Source organism: Mustela erminea, chromosome 20, assembly GCF_009829155.1.
Source record: "Mustela erminea isolate mMusErm1 chromosome 20, mMusErm1.Pri, whole genome shotgun sequence".
In the NCBI taxonomy this organism is placed as follows: Eukaryota; Metazoa; Chordata; class Mammalia; order Carnivora; family Mustelidae; genus Mustela; species Mustela erminea.
This window is the reverse complement of record NC_045633.1, coordinates 14,074,310-14,087,018: the sequence shown is the minus strand read 5'-3', so window position 1 is coordinate 14,087,018 and position 12,709 is coordinate 14,074,310. Positions and strand designations below refer to the sequence as shown.

The window sequence follows — 12,709 nt, the reverse complement described above, 5'->3', positions numbered from 1 at the left end:
CCTTGCTGTGGCCTGGAAAGAGCCCGGGGTTGGGGGTGGGGCGCTTGCCACCATCCACAGTTCTGTGACCCTTCCTCCCGCCTGGTGCTCCGGGAGGGCTGCCAGATGAAACACGGGCTGCCGGTGAGATCTGAATTTCACATAAACAATGAATAATTTCTTAGTTCGAGTATGTCCCAAATACTGCATGGGAAGTTTTATTGTGTGGTACGTAGTTGAATACTGAGAAATTATTGAGTCATGAATTATTGAATACGGAGTTATGAATACTAGAAAATTCTGCATTGTTTCTCTGAAATCCAGCTCTCACCCAGCATCCTGTAGTTTTGTTTGCTGAGTCGAGTAGCACTTACAGACTCTGCCTGCCGTGCTCAGGGTTCGACAGGGCTTTGTGGGCGCTCTTCTCTCAAGATCAGGGCAGGTGCTGGGCAGGTCCGTGGGTGCCTCTGAGAGCAGCCTCATTCAGTACACTGTTGCCAAGCTCCTACTGGGGTGAGCTCTGTGCCGGCGGGGGCCGGGGGGAGCACCCCGCTCCGTCTGTGGGACCTCACTCGTGCCCATGCTTCCCAGACCCTCTCTACATGCCGCTCCCTCCTCTGTCATGTGACCTGAGTCCGAGTGTGTCTCCTCTGGTGTTCTCATGAGGACAGATGACCCCGTTCCCCCTCCTGCCCTCTCTCTACTCTTCCTTACCCCCACGTGGCTCTGAGTTTCCCGTCTCTCCCGGTGCTGGCCAGGGTTTCCACGTGGTAAGCCAGGGCCCCCAGTGCAGATGGGAAGGAGCAGGGTGGGCTCCAGAAGTGGTGGGGACTCTCATTTCAAAATTCTTAGGGATGTCGACCTGGGGACAGTAGATCGTCACACAGGTCCAAGTCCTAGTGCCCAGAAGGCACATGTGGGAGGCCGGCACTATAGTGCTGAGAGGCAAGAGGACTCGGGGCTGGGGTGGGGAGTGGGAGCAAGACAGTCAGGTGCACGGAGCCTGGGAGCACGGAGGGCTGGAGAGACTGCATGGACATGGGAGCCCGTGCCTGCTGCTGGAGCCCTGCTGCCCAGCCACAGCCGGGTGTGGCCCCCTGCGGCCACGTAGCCTAGTGTTGTAAGAGAAGGCACAGTTTACAAATAAAACCTTTCTTAAATAGCGGCGACTGATTCAGATTTTGGAAGATTCCCACGTTGGCAAATTAAGCACTGTCTCTGGAAGGCGGCATTTGGTGGGACAGACAATTACCTGGGCCTGTGTGGTCACGGGTATATTGGCGTGTCCCATGCTGGGCTGTGATCTCTGCCAGTGACACAGCAGTGAGCGTTGGGATCATAGTTCGGTCCCTAGGCCCCATCATCACGTGGTAGGTGCTCATGCATAACAGCCACAGTGGTAAGACTTCATTCATTCAGGGGCACTCCGTAGGGGGTCGTAGGGACCCGCTGGGCCCTTCTTAGTAGGAATATCACGAACATGTTCCCTGGTGCTCAGCGTGATCGCCCAGGGGAAGCCTTAGGCACCGTCTGCACGTGGCGGTCGCTCCGTACACATTAGCTTGCTGCCCAGTGGTGACTGACTGCTGGGGCTTCTCGGGCTGTTTTTGGACGGGTGAAGAGAGCACACCTGAGCATGCCGGCGTGTGTGTGTGTTTCCTCAGGATGCCAAGTTTGTGGAGGAGCGGAGGAAGCAGCTCCAGAATTACCTGCGCAGCGTCATGAACAAGGTCATCCAGATGGCCCCCGAGTTCGCCGCCAGCCCCAAGAAGGAGACCCTCGTGCAGCTCATGCCCTTTTTTGTGTAAGTACGGTTCGCGCGGGCCCTCCGCCCAGAGCTTCCTCCTTCCCCTCCTCCGAGGCGGCCAGCGAGGTGTGTGCGTGCGTGTGTGTGTGTGTGTGTGTGTGTGTGTGTGTGTGTGTCCTCGCCACGCTGGGGCCCAGGTGCTCCCGGAGCCATGGGCCACGGTATTGCAGACTGCAGGAAGGGCTTGGCGACCGCGCGTCTGCATTCGAGCGTGGTTGAGCTGAGGTCTGCAACTAAATTAGGCCGGTGCAGTTTTCTGCTTCATGCCTTCTGATCAAAGGAGAGACTGATTTTCTCTGCAGCTCACAGAATGTTCCAGAACCAAATAGGTCCGTCGCTGTTGCCTCGGTGGGTAACTGATGCAAGGAGACATTCTCGGACTCCCCCTGGCACTGACTTAAGTCATAGTACTATGAAAATAATGTAACTGTGACCTAACTTAAAATCGGGTATAAATTTCTTGTTCTTCTATCTCATGAAATTGGAAAGAAAGTGGAAGGCGTTGTTGACGTGTGAAGCACTTCCTAAATCATGACGCTTCTGAATTGTCAGCACATCTGAAGCCAAAGCTTTGCTCCCAGTGGCACACACCATGTTCTTTCCGCTTGCCCCGTGCAGCGCCCGGGTGTCCTTGCCCCTCTTCTCCGCTTCTGTTGCTGGGAACATCTGCGCCGCACCTGGGGGCAGGTGGCTGTCAGGTGTCGTCACTGGCTGATCACCGATGAGTCCGCTCTGTGCTGTTAAGTCTGTCTCTAGCCTGACCCGCTTATACTCTGGGATCGGGACCGAGGTGACGGAGCAGCCTTTGGTTTTTCATTGAGCCTTCAGATGCTATAGAACATAATCATATCGTTTCTAGAACATTAGCATCATATGGAAACACAAGATGGAAAATCCCGTATGGCAAACCTGCGGATCCCTTAGTAGAGAAGCGCTGGTCTGGGTCTGTGTGACGGGTCCAGGTAAATCAGTTTCTTTGTAGTCTAGCTCTCTGTCAGGGCTTGGGGGCCTGTCCTGGGGACCAGTGATGCTCTCACTTCAGGCCTGGAGCTTTGCTTCTGTCCTGGGGCGCGCCTTTGGGTCACACTTGAACTCCCAAACAGACAGATGTTGGCCTGACTGGCCCCCTTACTGCTTGCAGCTTGCTTTTGTTTTTCTAATTGTTTCAGGGCTTCTGTGAGAAGACAAAGCCTGTATTCTGCCTCGGGTAAAAGGCACCTTTGTTTCCTGCATGCATTGGATGGGAAACTGCATTTTTCTCTCATTCCCTTGTGATGCTGGGGCCTTGGCTTTGGTGTTTCAGAAGGGCTGTATTAGCTCACAGGGGGAGCTCCCATTCTTCTAGGGGCAGCCTCCTGGCTGGGATGGTGTTGGAGATTAACCTGTCACTGAGTCCTGTGAGTTTGGGCTAAATTTTCTGATGAAAACCGAGTTAGACAGTCTTAAGACCCTGATCTGAGAAGGAAGGAAGACTGGTCACAGCAAGCTGGTGTCCTTCCTGCTGGGTGTGTGCAGCCCCGGCGTCTTGGCTGAGTGTTTGCAAACACTGGCCCGTGGGGGGGTGGAAACTACGTGCATCTCCGTGTGGGGCGAGCTCAGCCGTGCCAGTTGCCATTCACTGGAGCTGAGGGAGAAACCTTTTATGCCTAATTAGCACAGAGAACGTAGGGTTTGATGTCACAGGCTTTAAAAAAAAATACAAAGAATTTCAGTAAGAGACTGGAGCACATGACACACCATTGACAGCAGGCGTCTGAGTAGACACTAGTCTAGACCCCGCTTGGGATTAGGCGTTTCGGTCCTTCGGCTTCTCCTCGCCGTCCACATGATGCTGCCCCGGCCTCCTCCGTCTTTATTGAATTGGGATTCTGGGTCCGAGTCTGCCCATTGGTTCATTTTGGGGCAGTGGAAGCCGACACTGGCCAAGTGCAGGCGCTGGTGACTCTCCACGTGGGAATTTCCTATTTGTGTGTGCCTGCAGAAAGCTGCGTCTGGCCTTCTGCTCGAGAGTTCGCCCTGAGAAATTTCTAGTTAAAAAAAAACAACAAAACAAAACAAAAACCACAACTCTCTTAACTCAGGAAATAAACCCCCCAAAGCATAATTATTCTTATAAATCTTGGCACATTTCCTCAGTTCTTTCAAATGCTGATTCAAGATTCGAGAAACCCCCTTCGGCTACTGAACGAGGTGGGCTTGTTGACAAAGGACGGCCCCGCTGCCTGTCCCTTCCGTTTCCTGAGCGCGTGCACAGGCACCAGCTGCCTGTTCCCTCCTTGATCTCACCCAATCCCGAGAACCTGTCAGGAGGAACCTTAGAAACTTGCCAGTAACCTGGCAGTTTGACGAGGTCCCTTGGAAGTGCTGAGGGGAGTGAGGCCCAGAGAGGTTTCCTCGTGACCCCAGGACTAGCCAGCTAGCACATGGGGAGCCCGGGCTTTCTAGCGCCATACCCCATGTTTCGGGACAAACCTGCAGCCACCCAGATGGCTTCTCCGCTGAGGCGGACGTGGGACCGGACTGCTACTCACGATGCGTTCCTCGCACGCTCTGCTCCCGCGCGGGTTGTGTGAGCCGGCGCGCTGCTGACCTTCCGAAAGGCGGTCCCGCTCCATCTTGGAGGGAGAGGGCAGGGGCGGGGGAATGGAAGCAAGTGGGTAGCACTGGCCCATTTTCCTTCATCCGTCTTCCTTAAAACCTCAGGGCCTGTGCAGCCTGGAGTCCAGTATCCAACGGGGCCCGCTTTTGCACGCACGTTGCTATGTTGTTGTTTCTCCCTAACGTGTCCGGATCTCACTGTGTTCTGCGAGGGCCGTCATGACTTCCAAGTACTCTGCCATCTGCACAAATCCGAGAGCCGGAGAAGCAGCTGGTGGAATTCGTTCTCCAGATCTCTCCGCCTCCCGTTGCCCGCCTTGCGAATGCCAGCAGAAAGCAGGATGGTAGAAAGCGGGCTGTTTCTTTGCCATTTTGAACTCTGTGCATCCGGTGGGGACCAGAGTGTCCCTCAGATGCTGAGCAGATGAGGGGCGGCCCCCGTTAGCGGCCTCCGTCAGAGCCCCGTGTTTCAGGGAAACACGCGCTTCAGGGAAAGGTGGGCGCCAAGACGCGGCGCGTGGCAGATGTCACCCCGGAGGCCTGGGCCATGTCAGGTGCTCTTTTGAAAGTCTGTTAATGAGGGAGGCTCGGAATCCAAAAACTCATTCCACGGACCTGGACCACAAAATCGGTGAAGGCTTAAATGATTTGTTGTGCTGTCATTTAGCGCATTATTAAAATGTTTTCTGCAGAGTAATTCATCTCTGGGAAATGCCTCGTGTTCTGCTCTTCCTGAAGGGGAGAGGAAGCGTTGTGGGGGTGGAGGCTGGGGTTAGAGTGTGGGTCACAGCACAAATTCCCAACAGAATTTTCAGCAGAAAGTGCGGTCGGTGTTTGCCCAAATATAAATCAAATTTATATTTGATATTCCCTCCACCCCATCTGCTGCTGCGTTTACTCATAAAGCCATTGGACGTATTTCTGGCTGAAATTCGAGTGGTTGTGAGCAGGGGTTTAGCTTGGGGAGGAAACACCACAGCTTGTGCCCCAGCAGGAAGAGCCTGAGGCTCAGGTTGAGAGCTGTGACATTGCGAGTTGAGCATCCCCAGCCTGGCACCTTTCCGAACACCCTGTCTGGCCTCTGCCCTTGGCCGGCTTCACGATGTACATCAGTTCGGGGGCCCTCAAAGGCAGAGGAGTTTGAAATCGCTGATCGCCAAATACTAAGGGTAAGGAGTTTGGAGTCCGTAATATTCCCCGACTCTTCGGCGGGGGAGGATGGCGACCTCGGGCAAGGATTTGGTCTTGTGTGGTAAAGGGAAGAGTCGCCAGGGTCACTGGCCCATGGGGGTGTTCCTTGCGGGCATGTGAGAGCGGCAGCACTGTGTCTGCTCTGTGACGGCTGCTGTTAATCACGAGACTCACGAGAAAGAGGAGAGAATCCTGACAAAACCCCGGGGACATTTCCCTGCTTGTCTCTTCACACAGCCAGCCAGCCAGCCAGCCATCTATCCCTGTAAGTAAGACACTGGAGGCTCGGAAAATTCAAGTGTTTTGCCTAAAGTGATTCTGAATTATTCCTGAAGCCAGCCTCTCTGTCCCTTTTTCTTTGCTGGGGATCTCCACTCCAGACAGTGACTCAGGGCCTGCCCTGGGAAAACTGGGTGCGGCGGCTCAGCTCTGGGTCTTCAGGGAGCCCGAGGGGTTGGCCCGGGTGCGGGTGGTCATGCTTTTCTGGAGGGGTCAGGCCTGTCCCATAGGAAGGCTCCCCGTTGTGTGGAAGCTCATCACCAGAGGCCCCTCCCTGGGCGCATCTGCTACCCTGTCGCTCTGCTGGAAAGGTGATGGTTAAATGCCATCCGGTCCCCTCCAGCCCAGCCAGGCCACTTCCGGGGCTGCTGTTAAGGGAGGTGGAGGAAGTGGTGGCCCCGGGGGTGCTGGCCCTTCCGATCCTCCGTGCTCCGGCCCCAGGAGACGGGGAATAGGTCCCTCTGTCTGAAAGACAGGGCCACCAGCTGCTCTGCTCTAACACTCAGAGGGCCTCTGTGTCCTCCAGGCATCCCACCCCAGAATCATGTTCCTCCTCTGCCATCTCTTTCTGCTTGGTGGGGACTGGGGAGAGGTCACGTTCACAGAGGAAGAAGAAATGGGAGGAGGAAGAGGATGGAACAGCTTTAACGAGTTCTATAGAGACTGGGGGACCCGGGAACACCTTCAGGACACACACTCTGCTGAGTGGATACATAGAACGCCCCTGTCCAAGGAGACTGCATTCAGCAGACATTTTCTTCCAGTCACTGAAACAGAGCGCCTACTAAGTACTCAGCAAGCACTGAGTCATAATAGAGATATTATGGGGCCATAATAGAGATATAATAGGTCATAATAGAGGATATTATGGGGTCATAAAGAGAACAAAACAGAAAAAAGATTAAAACAACAATAAACTTCTGCCTTTATGGAGGGAAGTTGAAAAATAGACAAATGTATCTGCTATGAAGGTGTTTGAGAAAAGGTAGTGCAGAGTCAGAGCCTAGAGTCACAACAGTGTTGTTTTCCATCAGATGATCAGGAGCTCAGAGGCCTGAGGGAAGATCTTGCAGATTTCTGGGGGAAGGTGTGCAGTTAGAGGGAAGAGCAAATGCAAAGGCCCTGGGGCAGGAGAAATTGGATGTGTCAGATTAAGGCCAGAGTGGCTAGAACAGAGCGAGCAGGGGAATGGGACTGAGAACTCCAGAGAGCCAGACCGTAAGGGGCCTTGGAGGCCCTAACAATGACTTTCAGCTTTATTCTCAGTGAGTTGTGAACCTGCTGAAGGGCTTAGAGCAGAGGTGTGATAATGACCTGGTTTGCATTTTCAAATGCTTCATTCTAGATGTCGGGTAGAGAATAAAATTGGAAAGGGGAGGGTAGTGAGGCTTCTGTAGGGTCTGGGCAGGAGGAGTTGGCATCTTGGCCAGGGTGGTGAAGGCAGGTGAGGAGGGATGACACCCCAATGTGTCCGAGGACTGGCTGTCAGGTAGGAGAGTTCTGGATGACATGCCCAGCATCCCGCCAGGACAGGCAGATGCAGAGATGCCCCGAGTCGGCTCTATGTGGAGTCAACACACATTTACCGAGTGCCTCCTCTGTGGAGGCAGGCCCTGGGCCAGCAGAGGGGTTGGCAGGAGTGTCACACAGATGACTAGGACATGGGCCTGGGCTCGGGGGCCAACACGTGTGGGGCACGACATCACCAGGCCACATGTCTTCCATTCATTCATTCAACAGGAGCTCGTCACGTGTCCCACTGCCCGGTTTGTGTCCCCGCTGTGCCCCTGACGGGCTGTGTGGTGTTGAGCGAGTTGCAAGCTCTCCCGGGCCTCCGTATGTTCATCTGTACAATGGAGGCATTCGTAGCCTCCATGTGGTTGGGGGTGGGGCCCTGAGGGCACCAGGATCGCGTGTGTGTCAGGCCCTTAGAACAGTGCCCAGCGCGTAGTAAGCGTGTACGTGTGTCCCTATTTTTACCAGCAGAAAGGAAGCACGGGGGAAGGAGAGTCTGGGGAGCAGACGTTTTGGAGGAAGTGATAAACTTCTGGTATTAAAAAAATGAAATGCTACAGAAAGTGAGGAGATGAAGCAGCACACGTCACTGGACTGAGTACTGTGCCCACCCCCACGCCCCGCCCCGTGGTCCCCGTCAAGCCGCTTATGCAATCTTGTAGGAACTGTTCATGCTTCCGTGAGGCAGAGCCAGATTCCGCGCAGTGTTCCGTGGTTCGCCTCTTTCATTGACTGGAGCTGCCTCGTGGCTGGCGAAAGCCACGTAGTATCCCCCGCGCCGGCTCTTCCGTGATTTATCCCACCCCTGCCCTCGCGGAACACTGCAGAGGGTTCCAGAGCTTTCCTCCTCCAGCAGTGCTGCCCGGGGTGGTGCAGTGGGTACCCATTTCGGCACGCGGGTGTGTAGGGTTGACTTTCAGAAGCCACGCTGGCTCAGAGGACAGGCACGTTTACAAATTTTGACAGATGTGGCTAAGCCCCGCCCTCTTATGCCAGTTCGGTAGGCAGAATTTCTCTCATTTAAGAGAATGATGCCCTCGCGGTGTGACCTCAGGGAGGGGTGTGGGTTCCGCCTGAGAGGGTCAGCCTCGGCTCTCCCCGGCGGTTATTAGCGTGTCCATTGGCCGGTGGCCACATCTTCAAATTCTACAGATGGCAAGCTCCCTGCGCTCAGTATAAAATCCGAGTTCAAAATTAGCTGTCACCTCCTTTGTGTGGTGGCCGTGGGTGGCCTGTTGTGTATCAGGAGGCTTCTAGGACGGACCTGTGGGGCACACGGGGAGACGCAGGGTGGAAGGAGGTGGTCACCCCGTTGATCCCAGGGGACGATGACGGCCACATCCTGACCAGGGTCGCTCTGACAGCCGGCCCTCAGGACACAGCAGCCCCCACTGTCCTGACGGAGGTCCCCTCGGGATGGGTCATTGCAACGGTGCACAGGCAGGGGATGCCTGCCCAGCTTCCAGGTGCAGCCGCCTTCCCCCCGGTGGCAGGTTCTGGATCCCCAGGAAGGGCTCTGTCACCAGCCGTATGCTCGACTCTTGGCAGCAGAACGCCTGCCTGAGTCTTCCCCACCTTCTCTGCGGCTGTCCGTCCTCACTGTCGCTGCGTGCCTGCCGGCAGTGCGTGCTTACCTTGGGAAAAGGAACGCAGCCAGGCAGGAGGGGCTTCTTCTAGAAGCTCACCGGGAACTGCAGGTCCTGGGAGGGCACTTGTGTCTATTCTGGGGAACTGGACCCCGGTTATTAGGGTTACAAAGGAAGTCTGATGTGTTTACCTGTGAAGTTCAAGGACCCGCTCTTGTTCAGGAGTCGTACTGGCCTCATGGGGTGCAGCCACGCCCTTCCTCCCTGGTCCACTCACGGGCCGCGGCCCCTGCTCGTCCTTCATGAATCTGATAGACCCGGGCTGTTCAGCTGGAGTGGAAGGGAGAACCCGTGTCCTGGTTCGGCCCCAGGAACACTGTCCCCGGATCGCACAGACCTCTGGCTTAGCCAGCATCGCTCAGAGGGTAAAGCAGGTCATGGATGGACAAAGAACAGTTCCTTGTTTTATTTCTCGTTTTTACACAAGAGAACTTGCTGTGATCAGGCCACGGATGGTTTTCTCTGGGAAGGCAGGTTGAGAAATGACCAATGCCCCAGGAAACAAGGCATCGTGTTGGAGTCTGGGACGTGCCTTGTTTTAGGACTTTCATGTTAAAGGTAGGAGCACAGCGGCATCATCGTTAAGAGGCTGCAGGCCCAGAGGCCCAGAGGCCCGGCCATTTACCAGCTGGGTGGTCTCACATTAGGCATTTTAATGACTCTCTGCCTCGATTTCCAAGTCTGTAAAATGGGAGGGTAAGAGATGCTCCCTCAGAGGGCTATGCAGAGAGTCAACAGGACGGGGCTGACGCGCCGAACGTGGGGAGCACAGGCGGCGCTCTGGGCTGTGGCTGCTGGAAGACTCGTCACGGCGTCAGCCCCTCGTGCGGTCTACGTGGCCAAAGCGTGCATCCCCGAGAACCGGCACAGGCCTCGGAGCTCCGGGGCTTTCCGAGGAGCACCGAGCAAGTGCACTCACGGAGCGTATGGTGGCGGCGTGGGTCTGCCCGAGTCTGCCCGCCACAGTTACCCTTTCTTAGCAAACACCAGTCGAGCTGATCTGGGGAGCTGAGGCTCTGTGTCCTTGTCGGCATGAAGGTGGCGTCCCCATGACCAAGCCCCAGACTGCTGAGACCAGCTGCCACGTGCCCTCCTCCCCCAGAGCAGCAGACCTTTCCAGTCCTGTAGACTGTGTGTGTGATGGGCGGAAGGGGTAAGCCCATGCTCTGTTGGGAGTTTCTTACCGGATGAACAAGAAAGAACAAGACCTTGGATCAGTCAGTCCCAGTTCACGTGCCAGCTGTACTGCCTAGCGGGCTTGTGCCATGACTGCTGCATGCCTCAGTTTCCCCACCTGTGCAACGGGGCCAGGAGCACAGACCTCACGGGTTTGGCAAGAGGATTCCATTCGGTGTCGCCCAGTAGGGGCTTCTCCGAGGGGACTTATTTTAGCTGTGGTCGCGTTTCACTTAATCCTTTGTTCAGACTCTCACTTCCGTCCCCAAAATGATTTCAGTTGGCAGCTTAGATAGTATTACAGTTGCCTGTCCTACTTCCTGTCTTTTATTTTTAAACATTGGAGCATCTGAAAATTCAGTGTGGAGCAAGGGAAGCAGATTAGGTTATTTTGGGCACAATAACCTCCATCCTGTTTTAGGGTTAGTGAAGAAATAACAAGTAATAGAAGTTCTCAGATACCGGGGAGGCGAGACGGCAGCCCGCAGGAAGCCGGCCCCTCTCTGCCCAGCCCCCGCCCCGCTGTCTCGTCGCATAAGTGTGGTCAGTCCGTTGTCGTGTCCTCAGTGGGCCAGCGCGCTGCTCCCTGTGCTCTGCCCACACTCGTTGGGGAGGTCTGTGAGGGATACCTGGGGATGGAGACCGTTGGGTGAGGTAGCCCAGATCTGCGGCCGTGGGGATACTGCGTGGTGAACCCCCACGGTCCCCTGGTGGCGCTCAGTGAGCCTGGCACGCTGGGCGATGGGCCAGGAGGCCAGCTGATCGGGCCTGCATTGGCCTCTACATCTGCGGATTGGCTAGCTGGCGGCTGGTCCAGAATGGCCTCGCCTGGGAGTAATGGGCAGCGGGGGCCGGGGAGGTTCTGAGCCAGAACAGGGAAAGCCCAACCCCCAGACCCTGACTGCGTCCTGTGTGCTGACAGCCCTTGGCCACGGCATTCCCCACCCAGAGGCCAGGGTCAGCGGGAAGGCCCTGCAGAGGCACAGGGCTAAGGGCAAGGCAGAAAGCAGCAGATAATCGGGGCCATTTTTGCAACTAACCCAGATGAGTAACTTGTTCTTGGTAGGAGGTGGCAGTGCGTGAGGGGGATGGGGGGTACAGGGTGCACAACTGTGAGATTTTGAGGAGGGGGAAGGTAGAAGGAGGCCAGGGGGACCTTCCCGGTCGCCATGAACCAGCAGGGGGACTCACTCCACTGTGCTCCAGGAAGGACCACATTAGGATCTTCACTGCACTGATTGGAGTCCTGCTTGCCTTGACTTTGCAAAAACAAACAAAAAAAACACCTTTTTTAGAAAATCAGCATACAGTGAAAGCTTTTTTGTTTGGAGCTGAAGTCTGTGATTTCAGCGCACATATGCATTTGGGCTCCCAGCACACACACACACACACACACACACACACACACACACACACACACATCCATTGCGGACACAGACTGTTGCATCGCCACCAGGCTCTACTCATGCTGTCCCTTCATGGTCACACGCTCTCCCTGGCCCTAAGCCCTGGCCACCGCGGATCTCTTCTGCATCACAACGGCTGGGTCTTTTCCAGAACATCCTCTGCGGGGTCCCACGCGGTGACCTCTGAAGACTGGATTCCTTCTCTCCTCGCCGTTCCTTTGAGATGCGTGCAGGTTGGGCACACGGACGGTCTGGTCCGTCCGGTGCTGCGTGTCCCACTACGTGGATGTGACACACTTGATCCGCTCACGAGACGCTTGGGCTGTTCGCAGCTGTTGACAGTTTCAAGCTAATGTAAACATTCGAGTGCTTTTCATGGGGACTACGGTTTTCACTCCTTTGGGGTCAGTACCGAAGAGGAGGGTGCGTTCCCGAGGGGCTGAGTTCCGGCCCTCCGCCCGCTCTCGGGCTTGCGCTCCTGCCGCAGTGTTCATTCCCAGCTGTTGAACAGCAGGTGTGGGTCTTGCCGTGGTCTGAGGGGGCACTGCCCTCCCGGTGGGTGCCGGGAGCACCTTTCCATGTGCTGACTTGCTCCAGTATCTTTGTCTGGGGAAGGTCTCTGCAAGTCTTGGGTCCATTTTTTAAAATCGGGATTTTTTTTTTTTTTTCTGTTGAGTTTTGATGGTTCTTAATATATTCTGTGTGTAACCCTTTGTCAGATGGGTCATTTCTATGTAATTCCTCCCAGTCTGTAGCTTGTCTTTCGTATTTCTTTTTTTTTAATTTTTATTTATTTATTTGACAGAGAGAGATCACAAGTAGGCAGAGAGGCAGGCAGAGAGGCAGGCAGAGAGAGAGGAGGAAGCAGGTTCCCCGCTGAGCAGAGAGCCTGATGCGGGGCTCCATCCCAGGACCCTGAGATCATGACCTGAGCCGAAGGCAGAGGCTTAACTCACTGAGCCACCCAGGCACCCCTCTTCTCATATTTCTTAACCTTTCTTGTGTGTAACAAATCTTTTTAATTTTGATGAAATCCAGTTTCTTGGTTTTTTCCATTATGCTCTTGGTGTTCTAAGAACTCTTTGCCTAAACCAGGGTCATGAAGATTCTTT

At 55.1% G+C, this 12,709-nt stretch overlaps 1 protein-coding gene across 4 annotated transcripts in view; it reads left to right on the top strand.

Annotated features, from left to right (window-relative positions):
* The window catches only part of SNX29 (sorting nexin 29), a 477,185-nt gene that overhangs the window by 431,425 nt on the left and 33,051 nt on the right, over positions 1-12,709 (top strand). For 3 of the 4 annotated variants that reach the window (XM_032328137.1, XM_032328139.1, XM_032328138.1), the window contains exon 20: positions 1,644-1,783. The exons of the other annotated variant lie outside the window; for it this stretch is intronic. In XM_032328137.1, coding sequence (XP_032184028.1) covers positions 1,644-1,783 — 140 coding nt within the window. The remainder of the gene's footprint in view (positions 1-1,643; positions 1,784-12,709) is intronic. 4 annotated transcript variants of the gene reach the window in all.